Here is a 24,677-nt window from a genome sequence, read left to right on the forward strand (position 1 = left end):
GTTTAGGATAACGACCTAGGAGCACTGGTTCTCAAATGTGGCTATATTTTAGAAATATCTAAAAACTTTTTAAAGTTCTATTGCTCAAACTGCTCTCTAGTTAAGTTAGTAGTCAAATCTGAAAACAACAAATACAGACAACTTGGGGGAAACTGGCTGCTTTCCAACTAATCAATGAGATGTGCTAACATATTCTTCCAACAACATAGCAATGAGCTTCCTGAACAGTTCTACCCTAAGAACTGATGCTTACCAGAAAGTAGTTTCTGGACTGCCTGTCAAACGTAGGGGGAAAGGCACAAACCTGACTATATGGAAGAGAAAACACCTTAAACTGAATGCCAGTAAGGAAACAAAAATAAGAAAGCTTTAAAATCTTACTCGAAAATTTGTTAGAATTTGGTGTTATGAAAGAATCAAGTTCCCACTTCTAAGTACCTGAAAAGTAAGAGGCGGAGGGAAAATAACAACCCTCAGGCTGGCTTGTGAAGGGTTTTCGTTTGTTTAATACATCTGAAAAGAATGCATATACAAAGAATTGAGACAGGAAAAAGCATTGGTTCAACACTAATGAATCTACAAGATTTAGGATTTGGGTAAGGTGGAAAGATTACCTAAACATTTTTAAAAACTGGAAACTGCAACCAAATAAGCTGGGGGAAAAAAAATCCCTATTAACACTTATGAAGAGTCTCCAAGACTCTTGCCATGATTTTCATTGGAGAATATGGGGGGCTGGGGGGGCCTATCATATGTAAAACAGAAATAAGGGGATTCCCAACTGGTCAGTCCCCTTGTTGGTAAATGTTCTCCCACCCCATCCACCCCCAGCTTCTTAGTGAAGCAGGCCTACATCCTCCAACCTGAAAGGATGCCAATCATCCTGCAGGCATCTGTCTTCTAGCCTCTTCTAGCCTTCCTATGAAGGACCACCCCTCATAGTCCTTCCACGTGCCAGGTCTTCAGCTGGGCTCTAGGAACACCACACGCTGAGGTGCAAATCTATGCTAAGTATATAAGACAATGACTGACAGGGGAAAAAAATTGGTTTTTTTTTTAATTACAAACCAAATTCATTTGGTGTATTTCAAAAGGTGCAATACTTTTCTTCATTTATCAGTGAAAGAAGTTAGAAATGAACCCGCCCCCCCCCCCAAAAAAAAAAAACAAAAAACATCAGCAAATGGCAAACAAATTTCCTTGGAAGTCACAGTCACATATAGAGTGCATCCTAGAAAAAGAGGAGGGGCAAGACAGCTGCCACCCATTTTCATCAAATACTGGATCTACTCAAGGGTGGAGAGAAAAGGCAACTTTCAAAAAGGAGTATATTATTAAACGAGGCATTTACTATACTCCTTTCTAAGAGCACCAGGTGGGGAATACATTTTCTAAATGAGATCTAGGAAGTGGAATGTGGAATTAATTTCTCCTCCTCCTCTAAGGGCTGTCCATCAGTTATGAATTTAAAAAAAAAAAAAAAAAAACTACTAAAAAACAAACCCCACACACACTCCTCCCCCCCCAAAAAAAAAGAGGGGGGGGGACAAAAGTGTCCCAGATTACTCTCCAGGTTGGAACCAGGGAACAGCTTCAACGAATTAGTCTGTTACAAAGTCATCACAAGCATGCCTTGCTTTTAAACAACAACAACAACAAAAGTGTTTTTTGAAACAACAAAACAAAAACTAGTACTGATCACTTTCTGACAATACACAATTACTCAAAATTAACTAGTATGGCGAGGGGCATACCTATGGGCCTTGTCTCACACGAGTGCATGTGGGTAGGTGCAGGGCATTTGTCATTATTGCAGAAACGAATTTTAATTTTTAATCTTTAGTTTGATTTAAACATTGCTTTTAGTATGATGCCGACACCAGCTGTGCAGAAAGGACTCTGGAGAGGTGTTCATAGCAGCACACACCTGCGGCTCTTCTTCGGTTCTGGAGGTTCCAGGGCAGCCAATATTGCTTCATCAAACACATTCTTTAGGCCTTTCTGAAAAGGGGTAGAAAGAAGAAATCGGCAGTCTGATTTTCAGCATAACAGAGTTGGAGTTCAAGTTTTTAAAACAGTCAAACCCTCAAGAGTGGGCAAATGAAGAAACATTAAGAACAACCCTGAATATCAACATCATAATCTCACTTCCTCCAGTTCTGCCCAGGCGGGCATTGGAAGGGTTCAGCAATGCCAGAGCAGAGGAACAGATATTCATGTGTGAGACAGTGGTCCCTTCGTAAAGGTCTTTACAGACCAATGTACGTCACAAAAAAGCAAACAAGCACATTTGCTCATTCAATCTGAGTTTTGTTAACGTGCTGACACACTTTACATAGAAACAGGGAAGCAGTTCTGCATTCAAATCAAACAGCTGGATGTGAAAAAGGACTGAGAGGACACCCAGGCAGTGGCATCCTTACTGTATGGAAGGCACAGGCAAAGACAGCATAGTTTATGGCAGTTGCGTAGATATTCACTTTGAACTCCCTTTATCCCACCAGTTCGAGCCAAGGGGATTCAAGGAAGCAAAGAGATAGGTACCTGATACCTCTGTAGTTACAGCCAGTCAGTGCAACAGGAATAAAGCTTCATCAGCCATTTATACAAACAATTGTATATTTTTAATTTCAAAATTTAAAGGTAACCACAATTGTATGTTTCCCTCACAACAATAAAATCAGAAGCAAGAAAATATAAAGGTGGTAGCTTTACATCTCAATCTTAACAAACCTTAAGTCAACTATTAAAATGGATGCTATTCTTAAAAGATAATGTAACAAATGAACTCATAAAGCAATAGCAAATACATGGATATCTTCCCCACCCCACACTGACAAATACTCCACTACAGCACAGACAGCCAAAGCAATAGCAACACAAAGTTTCACTGCACAAAGGAAAACCAGAGAAGAATCCTCCCTTCCCCATTACACTCAACTAGCAAGTCACCCTTTTTCCATAAATTTCATCATGCAATTACAATTAACAATTGATCATAAGAGAAAAATGATGTTTGTGTTGCTTTCTCCATCTAGAGCTAAGATCTAGAAGTGTTAAAAACTCTTATTTTCTCCAAGAGGACATTCTTAATGCCAGACCACATTCCCTTTTGCAATAGTAATTTCAAACCAAAAAGCTCTGAGCATCAGGCAACTCAAGCAGCAGAAAGTTAAACAAGTCCAACTTGACTACTAATCACAAAAAATATTCTATTAAGATATTGCATTCTTGATCAAAAACTAATACAGAGATTGCTCTAAGGTGTTGAGTAAAAAGACGCAGAGGCTTTCAAACAGGATGATTTTATTCCTTTGTTTTTTTAAATGAATTTTCTACAGTAGTGGGACAGGAAGCAGCAGCAAAGAGGGGAAGGAGAAAACAGTTTAGAATATACAGCACTTCCTTTTGGGTTGAGTTTCCGGAGGCTCGAGGGCAGCTAGGATAGCCTCATCAAACACATTCTTCAGACCTCTCTACAAGACAGAGGGGAGGAGAGAGAATAGCAGCCAGGTTAGAGGATTAGAAAGACTAGCAGATACAATAGCAGTCTGGATTAAATGAGCTGAATTCACAGAAGCAATGTGCTTTAAGAAAAATAAATGCCAGAATGCTAGAACCTGAACTCAATATTAGGAGAGTAGATACTGAACAGAAGCTTCACCTCATAAAAAGGTTGACTGAGCAAGAAAACAATTTTTATGAAAATGCACTATGTTGATTTCTAAAATGAAATCATCTCATATTACAACATTTTAATGAAAATAATGCCAGGGAAGAAAAGTGGATATGTAAACACAAGATACTTGTGTTGGAAAATTAAGCCTCATAAAATTCCCTAGAATAGCACACATACTTTAGAAATAAATCCATTACAATTTCGGGCTTATGTGAATTCAGTCCCTGAATAACTGAAGGACACAAATAGCGACTAACAGGCATGCTACATGTTTCTAGGTTCAGTGACATCTGGATGGGATTAATCAAAATTTCAGAGTAAATCAGTTTCTTGGAACAAAAAAGTTAATTTAGGAGTGTCTGCTATGCAACAGTAGCAACTGGGAGGAGTTTTAATGGACTCTAGAAACAGCATACACTTCAGTTATTCAGCCAATGTTATTAAAGCAAGTAACCACCACCCAAGTCATAAGAAAACAAAGAATGGGGTCCTAGAATGAGTTTTAGCAAGCAGTCAGTGCTTTAAGATGTCTGCATGGGTTTTGGGGCATAAAGCATGGAGTGAAGACAAAGAATATTCTCAGATCTACAGCAATTAAGACGTAGAAATACACTTACACCTCAGCCAGAAACTCCAACATGACAGTGTGATTCGGTAGAAGTGGTACCTTGGGCCCAGGTCTACAGATTCATCTAAACTCACCTAAATCTGAAGCCACAAGTTTACCACCCAAAGCAGTTTCACATGCCCTGTAGGTCAATTTGATTCCAAGTAAAAATGTCCCAGAAGTCCCAGAACACAGCTCCATTTCCTCACAACCTTACCCCACACAATGGTCTCAGAGGAATGGTGCTCATACATTCCATTTAAAAAAAAAAAAAAAAAAAAAAAAAAAAAGCAAGGGAGCAATCAGTATTTAAAAAGAGGGAGATTAAAAAGTTATCTTCTTTCTACATTATTTTCATAGAAGAAAAACTATACAAAAGTTAAACGTTTCTCTGCAATTCTTTCTATACATCTAGAAACAAACTCTCCTAGTCAAATATTGTAGCTCAGTGGTAGAGCACTTGCCTTGCACGTGTAAGGCACTGGATTCGATCCTCAGCATCACATAAAAATAAATAAATAAAACAAAGGTATTGTGTCCATGTTCAACTAAAAACAAATTTAAAAAAAAAAAAAAGAAAAAAAGAAAGAAATGGGACTAGAAAAGGAAATAAACTTTATAAGAAAAAAAAGAGGGGTTGGGGTTGTGGCTCAGTGGTAGAGCGCCATGCACGATGCCCTGGGTTCCAGACTCAGCACCACATAAAAATAAAATAAAGTATTATGTCCACCTACAACTAAAAAAAAAAAAAAGATTTCTTTTAAAAAAGAAAAAAAAAAAAAAAAAAGGGAGGAAGATCATAACAAACTAGGGTATAATCCATAACAAGAAGGAAATTCTTTCTTATTATGAACAAAGAATAAATACCCTATTGAAACCAAACTTATTGTGGCTTTACCCACTATCTGTTTATACAGAGTTTAGTTCTGGTGGTATCTGTACTCCTGGAAAGTGCTCATTCACATATACAACCACAGACCCCATTTTCATCTTCTCTTGCTTCAAGGTCTAACTTTAGAATCTGTTTTAAAAAAAAAAAAAAAAAAAATACCGGCTATAACCTTCTAAACTTATTCTTTGCAAAGGGATTTACTACATAAACCTGTTCACAATGTAAAAATCTTAAATGAAGCATCTAATTATCTAAAATAAGTTTCACCAGCGACCTAAAATTAGGTCCACAAGGCCTATTGCCTCCATTTTCCCAAAAACAGCCCATATCTCACAATGCAGAGCATGCAACAGATGCCCATGGTGTCCAACTCCACATGGATGGTCCACACACATCCCTCTCCTCTCCCATAATACACACTGAGACACTCTTCTGGGAAATGCAATGAGACTTTTTTTTTTTAAATCGTAGTCTGTGTTATAGAGACATAAATTCTTCTGAACACATAAATACTTGCTTTTACAATGGCCTTAAAGAGCCAGGGAAAACTAGGTTTAGGAAAATGTGTTCAAATCATCTGAGAGTAGGACTTGAAGTTATCCTGGGGAATATCCAGTTAAGCATAAAAGTATTATTGGGCAGGTACTGAGGATTGAACCCAATGATGCTTTACCACTGAGCTCTATTCCCAAATCTTTTCTTGAGGCAGGGTCTTATAAAGTTGCTGATGCTAGCCTCAAACTTGCAATCCTCCTGCCTCACCTTTCCCAGTCATTTGGGATTATGGGTAGATACCAACACACCCAGCATAAAAGTACTGTCTTTAAATACTCAACCAAGCACAAAATTGGGAACTTATTAAATTATGCATTAGGTCCTACATACTAAATACCTAATGCAAATGTAATATACATAATTATATACGCCACTTACCCATATAATCAAGAATCCAATAGTGCTTTTTAAAAACTTAATAATTACCTAAAAAAGCATGACAATAAATTTAAGTGGTTTTAATACAATTATTAGTAACCTCTATTTTATTAGGCATGTCTGCTCATTGTTCAAACTCCAAAACACCAGTACCAGTAGACCACAGAGCTCTGTGCTCATTATTTCCACAATTCTGTCCTTTGCCAGTAAAACAATACTCCAAGGAGGGAATCAGCAATAACACAAAGGCAAAGATGAATGAAGTGTACAAATTGGTTACAACTCTCTCACTCATTGCTCTCTATGCCCAGAGCCTGAGTTCCCATCAACTATTAGAGGAAATCCAAGCAACACTCAGAAACGTCCAGAAGAGATCCACATGAGGAAGTAATGTCTCTAAAAAGACAGGAATAGGGACACTATAAGAAATATGCTTGAGGACTAAGGCAGAAATGGCCAAGGTAGCCTCCTTTGACCCGAAGTCTCAAAATATTGTGACTAATTCTCTGCTCCAACTGAACTGCCCTAGAAACCATTAAGCAATTTTGTCAAATTTGGCCCAAAAAAAAAAAAAAAAAAAAAAAAAAAAAAAAAAAAAAAAATCAGATATATTTAAATGAAAATTTAAGCCTCTAAAGGAAAAAATATCAGTTCTGTTCTTTCTTGTAAGTCTGCACTATTCTGGACCTCTCCTATAAATTTTTTTCCCCCCATAAAGATAATTTTCCTGTAAGATTTTTGCTTTGTTCTGTTTTTTAAAACACAAATTTGACCACTTTAAATCATCCAGTAAAACTATGCATGGGAACCCACCAATACAAGAACTTTAGAGACTAATGATGTTCTCCATAAACACAGAGGCCTCCAGCAAAACAACATTCAGTATATGAAGTCAGTCATATTCTGGAAAGCTTTGAGGACTTTTGACCACTGTTAGAAAATAACCTCTGCACCTCAATGCTACAAGAAACTCTAAACCAAAAAGAAACATAGGTTTCCCAGAGCCCTTACCTGTGTGAGTGCAGAACACTCCACATACTTGACAGCCTTCAGATCACGGGCCAGCTTTTCAGCAGTCTCTGGAGTGATAGGCTTCTGTTTGTTCTTGGCAAGTTTCTCAATAGTAGATGGGTCATCTCTGAGATCAATTTGGGTCCCCACAAGCAAGAAAGGAGTCTTTGGACAGTGGTGAGTTATCTCAGGCACCCACTAAAGAAAAGGTATTTTAAATAGACCTTTGTTAATCCAAAAGTCTCTAAAGCTTTTTATCACAGGTGAACACAAATTGTGAGGACTTTTTCCAGGAGAAGAATACCTGACCAACTTACCTTTTCTTTCACATTTTCAAATGAGGATGGAGAGACCACTGAAAAACAGACTAGAAATACATCTGTTTGTGGATAACTCAGCGGTCGTAATCTGTCATAATCCTCTTGCCCTAAAAAGCAAAAAATTGGAGAGAATTCAGCAACTGAATCTTGGTGTTCTTCTGATGTTAAAATCATATGTCAGCCAACAGATTAAAGCACACAGTTTAACAGCACACTGATCGTTAGACAGAAAGCAACTCATCTAATGAAAGTCTTTTTTTTTTTATTTTTTTTGTAGAATGGTTTAGTAATAAAATATTTGGGCAATATTCTCACTCAACTAATTCAATTACGTAAGTCAAGAATTCAGAATAGCAACAAATGTATTAATTACTTGCTTTTATTTCCAGTTTATAGTTTTCAATCTTTGTGTCCATTTGTAGTAATTCAGCAATAATGTAATGACAATAAACTGTTGCTACAGATGTGGTTAAAAATGAATCCAAGTCATATCTGGCTAAGAAACAATCACAGTGAAACTACCTGAGGGAACAAAAATCTCAAATTCTGCTGATAAAATCCATTGCCTCCCACAATTACCAAAGTAGGTCATATGTTTAGTTAATGAGTACAAATAAGACCAGTATCTGAAACTGAGAAGACCTTGGGGGGAAAATGGCAATAATCGATGTATACTCAAAAAGAATAAAATACTTAGGAATTAACCAAAGAGATGAAAGATTTGTATAGCGAAAATTACAAAACTGCTGAAAGAAATTAAAGAAGATAAAAATAAATGGAAACAAACATTCCACATTCATGGATTGGAAGACTTAATATTGTTTTAAGATATCAATGCTACCCAATATCAAATCTGTATTGAACCTACAGATTCAATACAATCTCTATCAAAATTCCAAAGAATATTTTGGAAGAAATAGAAAAAAATTATATAGGGTAAAAGCTTCATAGGATTGGATACGGCAAAGATTTTTTAAATATATATAATAAGAAAGACACAGGAAACCAAAATGATAAGCAAACTAGACATCATGACAATTTAAAAATTTTATGCATCAAAAGACAACATCCAGGGACTGGGGATACAACTCAGTTGTTAGAGTGCTTGCTCACATGCATAAGGCCCTGGGTTCAATTCCCAGAGAGAGAACATCCAGGTTGGGAGCAAAGTTCAGTTGTACATCCCCTGGGTTTAATCTCTAGCTTCAGGCAGGGTAGTGGCAGGGGAGGTCAGTATCAACAAAGTAAAAGGTCAGTCCACAAAAATATTTTCAAATCAGGGCTGGGGACATAGCTCAGTGGTTAAGCATCCTTGGGTTCAATCCCCAGTACCAAAAAAAAATTTTTAAAGAAAAGAAAAATATTCGCAAATTACATATGTCTGATAAAGGATTAATATCCAGAATCTATAGAGAAATCCCAAAATCAATAGAAAAACTCATTTCAAAAAGAGGCAAAGGACTCAAACATTTCTCCAAAGATATGCAAAGTCAATGAATACATGAAAAGATGCTCAGGATCACTAATCATTAGGGACATGCAAGTCAAAACTATAAAAAAGTCAGATGTGGCAGCATGTTCCACAGTTCCAGCTACTTAGAAGGCTAAGGTAGGAAGTTCACTTGAGTTCAGAAGTTCACAGCCAGGCTGGGCAACATAGCAAGGCCCATCTCAAAACAAACAAAAAAACCTACAAATATACTACCTTCCACACATTAGGATGGCTGTTATTTAAAAAAAAAAAAAAAAAAAAAAAAAAAGTGGAGAAACTGAATACTTGCACATAGTGTAGGACATAAAATGGCACTGCACTGTGGAAAACAGGTTCCTCAAAAAACTAAAAATAGAATTACCACATGACCTAACCAAAAATATACCCAAAAGAATTGAAAGCAAGGTCTCAAGGAGGTACACACTTGTATTTATAGCAGCATTATTCACAAAAGCTAAAATATAGAAGCAGTTCATAGCACAAGTATTTGTAATAGCTTAAAATTGAAACCCAAACATCCATCAACTTATCAATGGTATACAAGCAGAATGGAAAACTATTCAGCAATCAAGAGAAATTACTGATACAACATGGACGGCTCTCATAAACATGCCAAGTGAAAGTAGTCGAACACAAAACTACACATTATTTGATTCCAGATACATGAAAGACTAAAAAGTAAACTATAGAAACCTAGGAGGAAGATGTGTGGTTGTCTAACGCCAGGTCAAGGAAGGAAAAAACTGACTGCAAAAGGGCACAAGAAAACTTTTTAGGGTGATAAAATGCTATATATCTTGTTTATGGTGAAAGCCATTAAAACTCAAACTGAACACTTAAAATGAGTTAATTTTATTGAACTATACATTAATAAAACTTTTTAAAGTGCTAATTAAAATGTAAAGGCTTACAAAAATGTCCTTGGAAGTTTGGAAGCAAAATTTAATTTTCAATCACAAGTAGTCATAAATTGGCTTTTCTCTGCATACCAATTCCTCCAAGAGCACACAGAAACACAGAAAAGGTACTTCAGTTATCATGAGTCATTATGGGTCACTATTTATCTATTTTCCAAGTTTCCTCAATTTACCATTACTCTTATTATTTCTAAATCATTAAAATTTTCTCTAAACTTAACTGTTCACTATTATCTCTCCATTTCACCCTCCCAATTAAATCTGGACAGTTTCTCAAAATGGGCCGTAAACATACTCCATGAGAGCTGACAGATAATGGCAGAATTAACTCATAAAGGAGACAGTTTAGAACTCCTATAAATTGAAGGATACCTTTCTAAGATTTCTTTTAGGTTGAGTTCTTAAGAGACTACAGAGAGAGAAGTCAGAAATTAAAACATGCAGCCACTGTTAAAAACAAGTAGAAAATAATACTGTGTAGTAAGGTACATTCAAGGAAGCAGATAATTTGTTCTTAAAAACTTACAACCTTGGGCATATTTAGGAAACTCTAGGCACTAAAAAATGGGAAGGAAGGGGCATAATTAGACAACGAATAGGCATTTTTCCTCTGAATTCATTCCTTTAGTTTCTCCCCAACCACCAACATAGTCCCCAAATCTCTGCAAGATGTAAGCATCAGTTTTAATTCAATTAGAGCTTGTCTAATGTAGTCTGCTCTATTTTATCTCCTACCACACCATCCATCCAGCATACTATAAACTCCTATTAGTCATCCTAGAGGTCTGGGACTACTTTTTGGTCATTATGTTCAATCCTGCTAACTATTAACATAAGGTAAATGGTTTGCTATGTTAAATTTCCCAAAATGTCCAAAAAACCAGTAACTGTTACATTATAAAAGACAGTAAGTTTTCACCTGCAGTATCAAAAAGTCCAAGAGTATATGGCTCTCCACCAATCATAACTGTGACTGCATAGTTGTCAAAAACCTAAAAACAAAACAATACACCATTGTTAGTGTGTAAAGGGTAGGTCAAAATGGAATAGGACCATTCCTAAGGCAAAGTTTCCTTCCTAAGACTTAATCCTCCTTTAGACCATCTTCCTTATATAACCAACCTTGCCAACCAAACCCTTACATGAACTGAATGGTTCTAGGAAAAAGTGACCTGGGATGGCTGGTCTACCCCAGCAGACTGGATAAAGAGCCACAAAAGGGCTGGAGTATCACAGGGGGCGTTCTCTGCCTATACAAAAGGATCCTATTCAAGTTGGAAACATTTAAGATAACAGTTTACTTCAAGTTTCAATCTGATTTCTAAGGAAGTATTTCTCCATAGAACATTTCCTTTTAAGCTAGAATTAAAATCTCCTAGATTTTAATCTCCTAGATTTTTAACCTTTTTTCCTTTCAGGCTCCCAGAAGAGAAGAGCCTTGTTGCAAAATAAGCCCATGAGAGGGAAGTAAAGTACTCAAGGAAAGTGTCCAAGAAAAAGCTGACAGATTATTTATTGAGAATTTCATGAATGAAATTCATGCTGAGCTGGAAGTATAGGACAGTGACAGAGCACTTGCCAGCATGTGTAAAGCCCTGCATTTGATACCTGGGACTAGAAAATAAAAAGTAAAAATTCACGTTATTGGGTACAAGCTACACGACTTAACATATCTTCTTTGACTAGATGCTTTATTTGTAAACAGACCATAAAACCTTTAACAAATTCAGTGTATACTAACACTGGTTGTACTAAGTTATTTGTGAAAATGGGAGGTAATTGTAAATGGGCAAAGACCCAATATTAATTCATGGATTCCTCTGAATTAGTTTACAATCAAAAAGCAATGTTCTGGCTGGGGTTGTGGTCAGTGGTAGACCACTTGCCTAGTACATGTGAGGCACTAGGTTCGATCCTCAGTATTTTTAAAAAGCAATGTTTCCATATATAACTAATTTTATCAAAGTATAATAAAACTATCCAAATTTTTAAATGATTTTAATTAACCTTTTGAAAAAAGAAAAGCAATGCTTGCAAAATGGGGAAAGCATGCCACATCTGAAGACCAGCCCTGCTTAACCTTTTAGCCCCCTGCTCAAATTTTCTCGTTCAAGTTTTAATGGGTTGTTTGGGAGCCTGTCTAGATGTAAACGATGGAAGCAAGGATGGCAGGGAAATGGTAAAGAAGTCAGTTCTGGCTCAAGGGAAATGGAATGAATTGTGTTTCAGTTCTCAAACCACATAAGGTTATTTTCTTAAGTCACACTTAAGGAGAGACTCAAAAATAACCTTCAGCAACCTGATAATAACCTGCCTCAAACTAAAAAGTAAAAATTGCTGGGGATGTATGTAGCTCAGTGGTAGAGTACCCTGGGTTCAGTTCCCAGTATCCCCCCACCAAAAAAAATTTTTGAAGTCCTCATTTACTGACTACTCATATACAAAACTAGACTAAGGATCAGAAAAGTGTTGCACATGGCAGCATGCACCCAGAGTCCTGGATTCTCTGGAAGCTAAGACAGGAGAATTACTCAAGCCCAGAGTGCAAGAGCAGCCTGGGCAACAAAGTGAAACCTGTCTCAAAAAAAACAAAAAACAAAAAGATAGGGGTGGGGGAGAGATCATAAAAGCTTGTCAACCATTCCAGATTACTCGTAACTAGTATTTGATTACTTAAGACTTCTAAGTCTCACCCCAAGTTTAGCCTGAATTCCTCACCAAGAGGAGATAAATAAGGTGATAGATGTATCTGATCCTTTCAGTTCTAAATTTCTATTATGTTATCTCAGTTCATAAGTGGACACAAATATGCAATTTACACCAAATCCATTTTTATAATAACTTTGTACTGTGGCTATATTACATATGCTTCACAGTCTGTTTACCTAAATAGGCTCATTTGAAATTTCATTTTACTATTCCTCTCCCTACTTTATCCTTTTCTCAAAGATCCATATATACACATATAAAAACCCACAAGCCCACTTTTGATATAACACCAAATAATGAAAGTCTTCTAAAACAGACTCAGAAATGTTTACAAGTAAATAACTTTAAGAGACTAAGATACAAAAATCCTGATGATTGTCCTCACTCTGAAACAAATTCATCTCCCCAAAGTCCTCTGCAACCTCAAAACATTGTCCCTTTATATTGTTTCCAAATGGACCATCTCACAAATGTGATTTCTGTATCTAATCAGATCTTCAAGTTCTCCCAGCCTCAAAGAAATTTCATCTTCTGTCTCCCAATCCCTTTACCTACCCTGGGACACTCCTGACAAGTCTGTAATGTATAATGCCTGCGTCTTTGAAGATTAACCTGACATACTCATACGCTTTCTTCCATTGCAGTTCTCAATACTAATCCACACTAACCATACACCACAGAACTCCTAAAATGGCACACTTAACGGACAGTTGCTGCCATGCCAAGACAACCCCAACTTCCCTCTAATGACTGAATGGATACATTTAACATCATTTTGCCACTGGGTTTCAGCAAACAACTTGAGGCTGACACTGGCTCCCCAAGAGATATTTTCACAAATGTGTCACTCTAGATATTTCTTTCACCTTACTATCCTCATTATTCCCATTTTCCCTCTATTCTCACAAGGAGTTAATTAAAAAAAAAAAATTATGGGGGAAGACACCCAAAGGTTTCTGTATGTATTCTCATAACCAAATAGGTTTTCTCCAGAACTTCATTACTGCTAAGAAAACAGCTCCACAAGGTAAGTGACCATACTACCTTCTCTGAAGTCACTTGACTCCAAACAGCACCCCAGAAGACCTACAAGCACTGACTGATCATTGGCCAAGATATCAGAAAAAGTTGCCTCATTCAAGAGGCAAGGCAGACTTCTCCACACAGACTACTCCTGGGCATCTTGTCTAGTGGAGTTTTGCCTCCCAGTACTTCTTGCAAACTCTGTGTCACCCCCCCTTCTGGCTTTCCACTGATTTTCAACTGTTTAATTTTAAAGTGCATATAATTTACCCTTGAGAAGTTAAGATCTTTAAAAACAGGAAACAAAGACAACAGAAAACTTTCAGTACATAAAGAATTTTCTAAGGATATCAAGTTATAACATTTCACTAACAGACAGAGGTCTTTATACTTACAGTTGGTACATATTCAGATGGAAATTTGTTTGTTGTGTAGGATATCAGGAGGCATGTTTTACCAACAGCACCATCGCCCACAACAACGCACTTAATTGTCTGCATTGCGGAAACAGTTTTGTATCCACTTTAAATATTTCAAATTTAATGTTGACCTACAAAAGATTAAAGATATTCATTTTATTGATTTGTATGTATTTACACATGTATACTTTCCCTCAACTAGCAACAAATTTGTTCACAGAAGTAGCACAATTACTATGGCTGGATGACCCTAAAAAGAAAAATGGTGACTAGCTCCAAGTCACAATAACAAATGAGTCAATTTTTTATGTTTCTATCCCTGGTAGTTTCAACTACTTAAATGTTATTTTTTTAAAATCCAAAATGGTAAAATAAGCAGTATTTTTTTTTTTTAATAACAAAGGAGGAGAGGTTCTATCAGAATCAGAACCATGTAGTGTACTAGATAATATTCTGTGAAACCTTTCCTTCAGTTTTATGTACACACATGTGCTGTGTATACCCCTATGCAAACCACACTGCCTCACAAAGACCACTGCTTTAAAGAACGGCCATCTACCCAGCCTTAGAGCTACAGTACCTTAGGCTAAACGAACAAACAGATCACCACCACTGTGATCCCTAGCCTCAGCAGCTATTGTAGCACCATGTCACATAGTTATTAGTACAACATGGCATGAAGAGTCTAAAATTTGCATTTTTTATCATGTAAATGTCAGACTACTCTAATCATGCTGACTTAACAGAATTACTTCAGTTTCTTTTACTATACAGTCCTCACTCTAAGAAGCTATCCATCACAGATTTGCCAAAGATTTATTTTATTTCATCAATACTGACACTTTGTAACATTTATATCTCTAAAGTCAGAACATGTCTTTATTGAGGGTATCTTACAATCAATATCAGCCATTTCCCCCTCAAGCTTTGACATCTATGAAACTGGGATAAATGGAAATCTTAGATTCAATGACATACTTTGGTTTCCTGGAAGAATTAAAAAAAAAAAAAAAAAAAAAAAAAAAAACACCGTACACACCTAGATTTCAAAATAAAAACCTATTTCAACTATAACCCTGAAGGAGTTAAAATTTTTGACTAGAACTGCAACCCTATTAGACAAAAATAAAGACCCACCTAACTTTGAGTTGGATGTCATAGCTATGTGTTCAGATAGCTCCCTTCTCAATACATAATCATAATGACTTGCAAATTCCTATTACTATTTTTGTATATAGGTTTATATCACCTCACATATCATGTATGAATATGACATAATGAATCCCACTATTAGGTATAATTATAATATACCAATCAAAAAAATTTTAAAGATCCTGATTCCTAGCCTAAATGAGTAACTGGTTCAACTTAAAACTGTTTTCAAATAACAACAGTGATAACACAACCACTTATATAGCACTTACTAGGGGCCATGCATGTACTGTTCTAAGCACATCCCATATTCACACATTTCACCCTCCCAACATCCCTATGCAGTATCCTACAAGTAAGATGAGACTCAGTGAAGTAATCAGGCCAAGGTTACTCAGCCAATAAGTAACAGAATTGGAATTTAAACTCAAGAAGTCTGGCTCTCAAGTCTGTGCTCTTAAACATCACACCATACTTCCTCTCCTGAAAAGTGACATTAATAAAAACAAATATGATCACTGCAAGTGGAGTGTGGCAATTACATGGCTATGAGAGTTGCCAGCAATGCAAAGAAGGTGGGAGAAATAAAGGGAAGTAAAGGGGAGGGGTACATGTATAATTATACTACTGGTATGACTCTGCACCATGTTCAGCCAGAGGAAGAAGTTGTGATCCATTTGTGTACAAAGTGTCAAAATGCATTCTACTGTCATGTATAACTAATTAGAACTTTTTTTTTTAAGTTTGCTTTAAAAATAAAAAATAAAAAAAGATACTAGCTCAAGGTCACATAACTACTAAGTAGGAGAGCCAGATTTTGAATCCAGGTGGTCAGCTCTAGGTCCTTTGTTAAGTTGGTTTATTTGTTTTAAGAATGTGAAAACCATGACTTGACATTATTCTTATTTATTAATATTCAGGTTAAATGCTAATTAGACTTCAACCCTTTAGTTGTCTGAAAACTATGAATGCAAGGGAAAATAATGTAATAAGTAAAACTCTTCAGTGAATCTTCACTAACCTGGTGAAATAAGGTCTGTTCATTTAAAGAAGAAAAAAAAAAAAAAAGAGTAAGAAGTAGGACTTAGGTTCACTTCCCATTTCTCACCCTACAGACAACTAGTTAATTTTATTAGAAATGGTCAGACAAGAATAGAGAGTAAATAAGATATAGTGTGATATTTCCCTTTCTATTGACCCACAAATCTTTCATTTCTTAGGCTTCCCAACCTGACAGCTGTGCAGTTTGTTAAAAACTAGTGTTATCTGTCATTAAGAGTCTAGGTTCTGGAATCAGACTGGCTCTACCACACTCTAGCTATGGGAGCTTGGGTGTTTGTACTGTTTGTTGTTTTATAATACTGCAGGATGTAACAGGCAAGCATTTGACCACTGAGCTACATCCCCAGCCCTTTTTATTTTTTGAGACAGGGTCTCACTAAATTGCTAAGGCTGGTTTCAAACTTGCAATTCTCTTGCCTCAACCTCCTGAGTAGCTGGGATCACAGGTGTGTACCACTGTGCCTAGCTTGCACAAGTTATTTAACTTTTCTGTGGTTTAGCTTTCCTGTCTATAAAAATGAAGACAGCAGTACACACCATCTTCATAGGGTAAACTGAATACATAAAACATATAAATTTAAAACAGTGCCTGCATACAGTAAGAGTTTAGTAAATGTTAGCTATTCGAATTGACTGAGTAAAGGCAACCACAACAAACTCCTTAGAAAGGAACACAAATTTTTTTTTTTTCTTTTTTTGGTACTGGGAATTGAACTCAGGGGCACTTAACCACTGAGCCACATCCCCAGTCGTTTTTTGTATTTTATTTAGAGACAGGGTCTCACTGAGTTGCTTAGGCCTTGCTAAATTGCTGGGGATGGCTTTGAACCAGAAATCCTCCTGCCTTCGCCTCCCAAGTTGCTGGGATTACAGGCATGTGCCACTGCACCCTGCATAATTTCTTTTTATTTCCAGAATAATTATAGTACCCATAGTTCCTCTTTTTGTTATTATTTTTATGCCTTTATTTATTTTTATGTGGTGCTAAGGATCGAACCCAGTGCCTCACACATGCTAGGCAAGTGCTCTACCACTGAGCCACAACCCCAGCCCAATATGCATAGTTCTTACCACAAATGTAATGGAATTTCAAGTTATCTACCATTACAAAAAGGGTCATTTCAGAATCAAACTCTAATATAATTAGATTATTCTGCAAAGCCCCTAACAGGTATTAATTGTTATTTCATATATTAAAATGTCACCAGATGACCCACAAATTGTGGCCAGAAAAGACACTTTGGTTTTGCAATATACATAATGCCAGCTTCAACAACTTCAGAGGAAACTAGGCCAAATATGTTAGCATATCCCATGTTAACTTGCTACAATAAGGTCAAATCATTATAGCAGGAAAGAACCAATAACCATTGTGCTATCCAGAGTGGCTTGGCTAGAACAGTTATTTTGTGACAATAATTAAACGCGATACCTCTGTGATAATGATGTTCATTTGTACCATAACTTAGAACTCAGACTGGGTAATTTACAGCATAAAAAATACTTCTGCCAATCATGAAAGGAAAAACATTGTGAAAGAGCATGTATCTTCCACTTTCTTTCCAGTATTTATTCCTCCATCAGACAGTCACACCAATACCCATATCTTCTAAGTTGCTAACATTTTGAGAGTCTAATCACCCTTGAGAATCTCAAAGTTGAAGCCCAAGAAATTTTGTGGAGTCCATGTGCGATACAGATTTAAAAGGCTACGAACTCTCTGTATTATCATTATTACTGATGAGCACCCAACTAAACTCCACAACCTAGGAAAAGGATTTGTATGGAGGAAGGGGAGGATTCCAGCAACAGATACCTTATGGTTCTCACACCCCAAGTTTCTCCAGGCACAAGGCACATAACATATAGTATATTGACAGATTTGAGATTAAGGACTTACTAACCAAGTGCTTTGTGAAAATTTTATATTCTCCAATGATTACACCAGTTACGAAACTATGTTAAGTATTAATAGTATGGTCTCCCCAAATTGCCCAGACTGGTCTTGAACTTTTAATCTTCTTGCCTCAGTTTCTGTATCCAGTTAAGGGTTTTGTTATGGTACTGAGGATTGAACTAAGGGTACTCTACCACTGATTTACATCCTAAGCCCTTTTTATTTTATTTGAGACAGGGTCTCATGAAATTGCCCAGAAAATTCAAACTGGCTTCAAATTTGCAATCCTCTACCTCAGCCTCCCAAGTAGCTAGAATTACACATGTGCTACGGCCCCCAATAAAGGGTCGTTTTTTAAAACATCTACCATGTGACTCTTAAGAAACCACAAGTATCCAAACTAAAGATACATTCCATGCATTCACACATATGCAGATGCTATGTCATTTGATCATACATCACAGAACATACATGAAAACAAAAGGCATATAGCTAACTTACTTGTTCAACCAAAAAAACAATATTGCTTAGAAAGTCCTATTCAAAAACCTCCACCAGTTACCCCCCACAGACAATATACTGTAAAAGGAAAGCTTTCAGACGGCTGTGTTGAATATTATTTTTGTGTAAATGAATGTTGTAGAAATGAGAGCTTTAGTTGATCCAACACTGACGTTCTTCATCACAGTAGCATTTCTCTGACTAGTGATGTGACAGTGTAACAAATGAGATTTTTCTCACTTAATAAAAAGCTGGGCACTGTTAAAAAATAAAATAAACCCTGAAATAAATGGTTCAATTTTAATAAAACTTAAGGGAACTTAATCTTATGAGTTCACCCAATATTACCCAAAAATAAAAAAACAAGGAATAAGAAATATATATTTTTAAAGAGTTGGAAGGTCCCTCAACAAACTAACTGTATGTACCCCAACACCTTATAGATAAAAACAATCTTAGAAAATTCTGGCATCCCTTCAAAAAGTCAAAGAAAAACCACCCTTGCTCAAAGTATCTGTCCTAATAAAAATCCAAAAGAAAATTTAATAATAAATGAATCCTTTCCAACTTGAAAATTCAACTAAAATTGGAATTATAAAAGATATTTTTCAGTTAGTAAAGCAGATAATCTGGAAGACTAAAGCAGGAAGACTGCAAGTTCAAAGCCTCAAAAATTTAGCAAGGTCCTGTCTCAAAAAATTAAAATAAATAAAATAAAGTAAAAGGACTAAGGATGTAGCTCAGTGGTAAAGCAACCCTGGGTGATTCAATCCACAGTATCAAAAAAAAAAAAAAAAAAAGAAAATCTTGTCCTAGGAGATATAGTCCCCATGGGTCTCTTGTACCCCTTTAGGTACATCTTGCTGGTAAGACAAAAATGTAAATTCCCTGGGGCTGGGGAGATAGCTCAGTTGGTAGAGTGCTTGCCTTGCAAGCACAAGGCCCTGGGTTCGATCCCAAGCACCCCCCAAAAAAAAAAAAATGTAAATTCCTATTTTATCCAGGGAATTCCACAGAGCTGTGTCTTGGGACTAAGGGGATATCAAACTGATATCATGCTGCATACTATGCCTACGAAATGAACTTCTTTGCCTCTGATCCATAAGTCTCCTGTCTTATGCCAGCATCCATAAAACAGTACAAGGTTAATGCATTAGCTCCCAAGTAGGGTAAAATAAAATCCAGACTATGTTTACATGTTTGACTAAGATTTGTGAGAAATAATAACTAATAATTTGTTTTAAAAATATATGCATATATAAATAACACAGCAATTAGATGGGTTTCTTAGAATAATTATTAAAGTAAATGCATGATAATAATGTCCAATCTTAAATATTTTAGGCATTACCCTTTTTCTATACCAAATATGTTCCTGAAAATTTTTTAAATTATTATCTACCATCTTCCCCTCATTCCTAGGCCAGTCAGCTCATCTGTAAGAGCTAAACGGTTTTCACTTGTTTATGTTCCATCTATTCTAACAAGGAAGAAATTGATAGACCTGAATCCCGCCATCAAGAAAGATAGTAGCTGGGCACAGTGGTGCATGCCTGTAATCCCAGCAGTTCAGGAAGGTAAGGCAGGAGGATCTCAAGTTCAAAGCCAGCCTGAGCAACTTAGCTAGGCCCTAAGCAACTGGTGAGACCCTCTCTCTAAATAAAATATAAAAAAGGGCTGGGGATGTGGCTCAGTGGTTAAGCACCCCAAGTTCAATCCCCAGTACCAAAAAAAGAAAAAAGAAAAAAAGGTGATAAGGCCAAGTGTGCATGCCTGTAGTTCCAGCAACTCAGGAGGCTGAGATAGAAGGATCTTAAGTTCAAAGTCGGCTTCAACAATTTAGCAAGCCCCTGTCTCAAAACAAAAAATGAAAAAGGGCTGTGGATGTGGCTCAGTAGTTAAGTGCCCCTAGGTTCAAGCCCCAGTACCCCCCTCCAAAAAAACAAAAAAACAGCTGGAAGGATTTTTAATGTTTTCACCATAAAGAATGGTAAATATCTGAGGAGATAGGTTTAGCCTGAGTTAAACAATACAAAATATACACATACACTGAAATATCACAAGGTACCACATAAACATATACAATTTTTATTTTAATGCATCAGTTAAAAAAACAAATCTAGTTTTAAATTTTAATGAATTGTAAGCAAAGTGTTTCCTTATAGTGAACCTATAAAAAGAATTTAAACAATTACAAACATTAAATAAAACAATATTTAACTTGTTTTACTTTAAATTAGCAAGACTAGGCAGACGAGTAGCACACAACTGTAATCCCAGTGACTCAGGTGGCTAAAGCAGGAGCAATGCAAGTTCAAGACCAGTCTTAGAAACTCAGCAAGGCCCTAAGCAACTTTGCAGGACCCTGTCTCAAAATAAAAAATGAAAAGGGTTGGGGATGTGATTCAGTGGTTAAGCATCCCTGGGTTTGATCCCCAGTACCAAAACAATAACAACAACGATAATAATAAAAAATTAGCAATATTAATTTTTTCAAAACGAATCAATTTTTTTTTTTTTTTTTTTTTGCCGTGCTGGGGATTGAACCCAGGGCCTGTGCTTGCGAAGCAAGCATTCTACCAACTGAGCTATATCCCCAACCCTCAAAATGAATCAAACATTTTGATTTCTTTCTATCCTTAAATAACTAACTTCATTTTCCCCCCAAACATTCCATTTGTTCATATCCAATCACTATAGAAATTTAAGGGGCAAGTTCTCCACTGCACATAGCAGAGTCCTGCTGCTGCTTTTCTCTTGCTTCTGATGTGAATCTGGTGAATATGTGAAAAATTGATAGATATTTTACTTTAGTCAAATGTGAGGTAGACTGGGACAGAAATGCAAGTTACATCAGCTATGACATCTTTTCACTGTTGGACCAAGATAATGGGATTTATTCCCCCTGCCTCCTAACCCATTTTGTCACATTGTCCCAGATAACATATTTGCCCAGTGTCCTATTTATAGGACAATGACTTTTCAGTTTTGTTTCATTTTTTTTTTTTTTTTTTTTTTTTTGCAGTGCTGGGGCTTGAACCCAGGGCCTTGTGCTTGCAAAGCAAGTACTCTACCAACTGAGCTATATCCCCAGCCCCTTCTTTTCGTTCTTAATAATAAAGGAAATATAAGATCTAGAGTATGATTTCCAACTTATCTTAATGCACCTGTGACAATTTTGTTGCAATATCTGCAGAACTGAAAACTTGGGACTTAAAGTACTTTTCAGATATTGCAGCAAAAAGCATTTTTAGGTTTCTGGCCAATACATACCATCTAGAACTCTCCAAATCTCTCCCACAAAATATTTATAAAACCTGTAGTAACTTGAAAAGTCAATAAAATGCATTAATGCATATGAAGTATTGGATGGCAAATATGAAGTACTCATGGAAGCTATCATATTTGAATAGGCATTTGAGCCTCCATTTTCTACCATATGTGAAAGAAGCAACTGGTAAGTGTTGTGAATTGCAACATACATAAAAGAAAAGAAAACAGGTTCTCTATGAGTCTTGAGAATGACAAAAATGAAGCAAAAAACTGGAGAAAAAATGCCGACAGAAGCACTTTTAAAATGGAAGATATGTTTCTATCTGAAAAAGGACAGTTTCACAAATGCTAAAAGTTTGTAATCTCTGCTTCATTTCTAAAAAAACAAACTTCATTCTGGAGTGTCTGGTCCAATAAGAACTTAAGTTCTAATTTTTACTATGATGTCAACTTTCCCTTCCTCAAATTGGCAAAAGAGTCATCTTTTTATATTGTATTTACAACCAAAAAATTTAAAGAGGGTTGGGGTGTAGCTTAGTGATAGAGTATATGCTAAGCATGCAAAAAGCCCTGGGTTCAATTCCCACCCAACATCCAAAACAAAAACTTCTCATTAAATTAGTAAATATTTAAGTAAGCTACGTAATTTACACCTAATATTTCAAAAAAAATTTTGAAAAAAAAAAAAAAAGAAAAAAAAAGAAGAAAAATGGAAGTGTATACAATAATATACAAAAGCACTAATGAAACATTTTGAAAAGAACAGATATTACAAGATCTTCCCTCAAAAGAGTTGTAGATTTTTTTCACTCAATCAACAAATCTTTTTTAAATATTTTTTTAGTTTTCAATGGACCTTTATTTTATTTATTTATATGTGGTGCTGAGACTCAAACCCAGTGCTTCACACATGCTAGGCAAGCACTCTGCCACTGAGCCACAATCTCAGCCCCTCAATCTTAAGCACCTGATATGTGCCAAGCTTTGTCCTACACAATAGCTATAACCTCCAATGCCTGGGCAAAGTTGGGGACTGTTCCTCTTTGAGCAACAATCTTAGTGTGTATGCAGACTATAAAAAAATAAGCATCACCCCATACACGTTCTTCCTACTAATGCCTTTATGTGCAATTTTCTCATTTTGGCCTCTTAAGAAAGGGCAAATGATTCTACTATCTTAATTATATGCACAAACCTCCCCTCAGTTTCATATAAAAACTCAGATAACCAAAGGTAAGAGTATTTGGCTTATCCCAAATCTAACGTTTTAAACTACCACAACTCTGAGGTCTAGACAACTAAAGGAAAAAAGGACTAAAATTGTTCAGTTTCTATGCCCACCTTTTTACTCTGCCCACCTCATTCACTGTTAACTGCCCAATGCCACTTAAACTATCCCGCAGTTTGGTGCTTATTCAAAGTCCATAACTTTGCTCCAAACCTTGGGTATCTGGCATTAAATGCATCTTCCTATTTCTTTTTTTGCTATACTGAGGACTGAACTCAGGGCCCCATTGTGTGCCTACAAGTGCTCTTCAACTGAGCTACATTCCTAGCCCTCTTTAACTTCTTTTTAAGACAAGCTTGTGTAAATTGCCCAGGCTGGGATCCTCCTGCCTCATCCTCTCAAAAAGGTGGGATTACTGGCATGCACCATTGTGCCCAACTCATCTTACTTCTATCCTGAACTTTCTACCCCAAAAGTTCACCTTGTCTGACCTCCTGCTATGATCTAAATGTTTGTGTCCCTCTAAAATTAATGAAACCTATCCCCAGTGGTGATGGTTATTAGGAAATGGGGCCTTCTGGAAGGCAATTAAGTCTAATTGATGACTGGAATCAGTGAGAAGGCACCATCTATGCACCAGAAAGACGGCAACCACCAGAAATCAAATCTGTTGGTGCCTTGATCTTGGACATCCCAGCCTCCAGATCTGTGAGAAAAATTTCAGTTGTTTACCCAGTTCATGGTATTTTGCTACAGCAGCCAGAGCAGACTAAGACAGCTCTCATGACAAGATCCCTCTTAGCTTGCAAAACTCCTATCACATCCTCATCTCCCCATCTTCATTCTCCATGTTCTAGACACACAGTTCTCTTTACGTACTCAAACATGCCAGTCTCTGTCCTGCCTTTGGTCTTTAACAGCAATACTCCTTCTCATTGTTCTTGAAACTGTTGACTTCCAACCCTTCAGATCTCAGCTCAAATCGGCATTCTCACAAAGTCCTCCCTTGAATATACTATGTAGAGTAATAGCTCACTCCCTCCTTACACTCTATCATATTACCCTGTTTATCTCCTCTACAGTTTGGTCATAATCTATAATTATCTTGTTTATTTGTAATATTGCAGTAAAGGAGACAGACCTTAAAAATAAGGACATTTCCATAAAGGCAAAAACTCTTGCTATATGCCCAGAAAACAGTTCAATACCAGCCACATAGCAGTCACTCATTGAATAAACTAATCACATGAGTACTATCATGCCATTTTTATTCACTTGTGTTTGCCTTTATTCTAATAGATTTTAAGTTCTCTGGGGGAAGTACTAGGCTTATATTTCTTTATCCCCCTCCCAAGGCTTCCAACGTAATACTGAGCCATATATTAAAAGCAACAAAAAATAATTTTTTTTTTTAAATTTCTTAAAAACCTTGTTGACTATGTAATAACATGGGGGGGAAAATGAGATTTTCAAACATAATTTTGAAAAGCAAGCAAACTGAAGTTCCAGTCTCAGTTCCACTTTATGGGTGTGATCCTGGCAAGTTACTTCACTTTTACATC

The 24,677-nt window shown here is 36.5% G+C and overlaps 1 protein-coding gene across 3 annotated transcripts in view; it reads right to left on the minus strand.

Moving 5' to 3' along the window:
* Positions 1–483: 483 nt before the first annotated feature.
* Cdc42 (cell division cycle 42) overlaps positions 484–24,677 on the minus strand; it is a 36,776-nt gene continuing 12,582 nt past the window's right edge. Inside the window, exons 1-6 of one of the 3 annotated variants that reach the window (XM_047546865.1) lie at positions 23,995–24,120; positions 13,979–14,133; positions 10,771–10,843; positions 7,440–7,549; positions 7,123–7,320; positions 484–2,001 (exon numbers count right to left, since the gene is read on the minus strand). In XM_047546865.1, coding sequence (XP_047402821.1) covers positions 1,912–2,001; positions 7,123–7,320; positions 7,440–7,549; positions 10,771–10,843; positions 13,979–14,083 — 576 coding nt within the window. In that variant the 5' untranslated portion in view covers positions 14,084–14,133; positions 23,995–24,120 and the 3' untranslated portion in view covers positions 484–1,911. Of the gene's footprint in view, positions 2,002–3,289; positions 3,477–7,122; positions 7,321–7,439; positions 7,550–10,770; positions 10,844–13,978; positions 14,134–23,994; positions 24,121–24,677 lie in introns of those variants that run through there. The other 2 variants (XM_047546852.1, XM_047546857.1) reach the window with 2 other exon arrangements.

This window comes from Sciurus carolinensis, chromosome 1 (genome assembly GCF_902686445.1).
Source record: "Sciurus carolinensis chromosome 1, mSciCar1.2, whole genome shotgun sequence".
In the NCBI taxonomy this organism is placed as follows: Eukaryota; Metazoa; Chordata; class Mammalia; order Rodentia; family Sciuridae; genus Sciurus; species Sciurus carolinensis.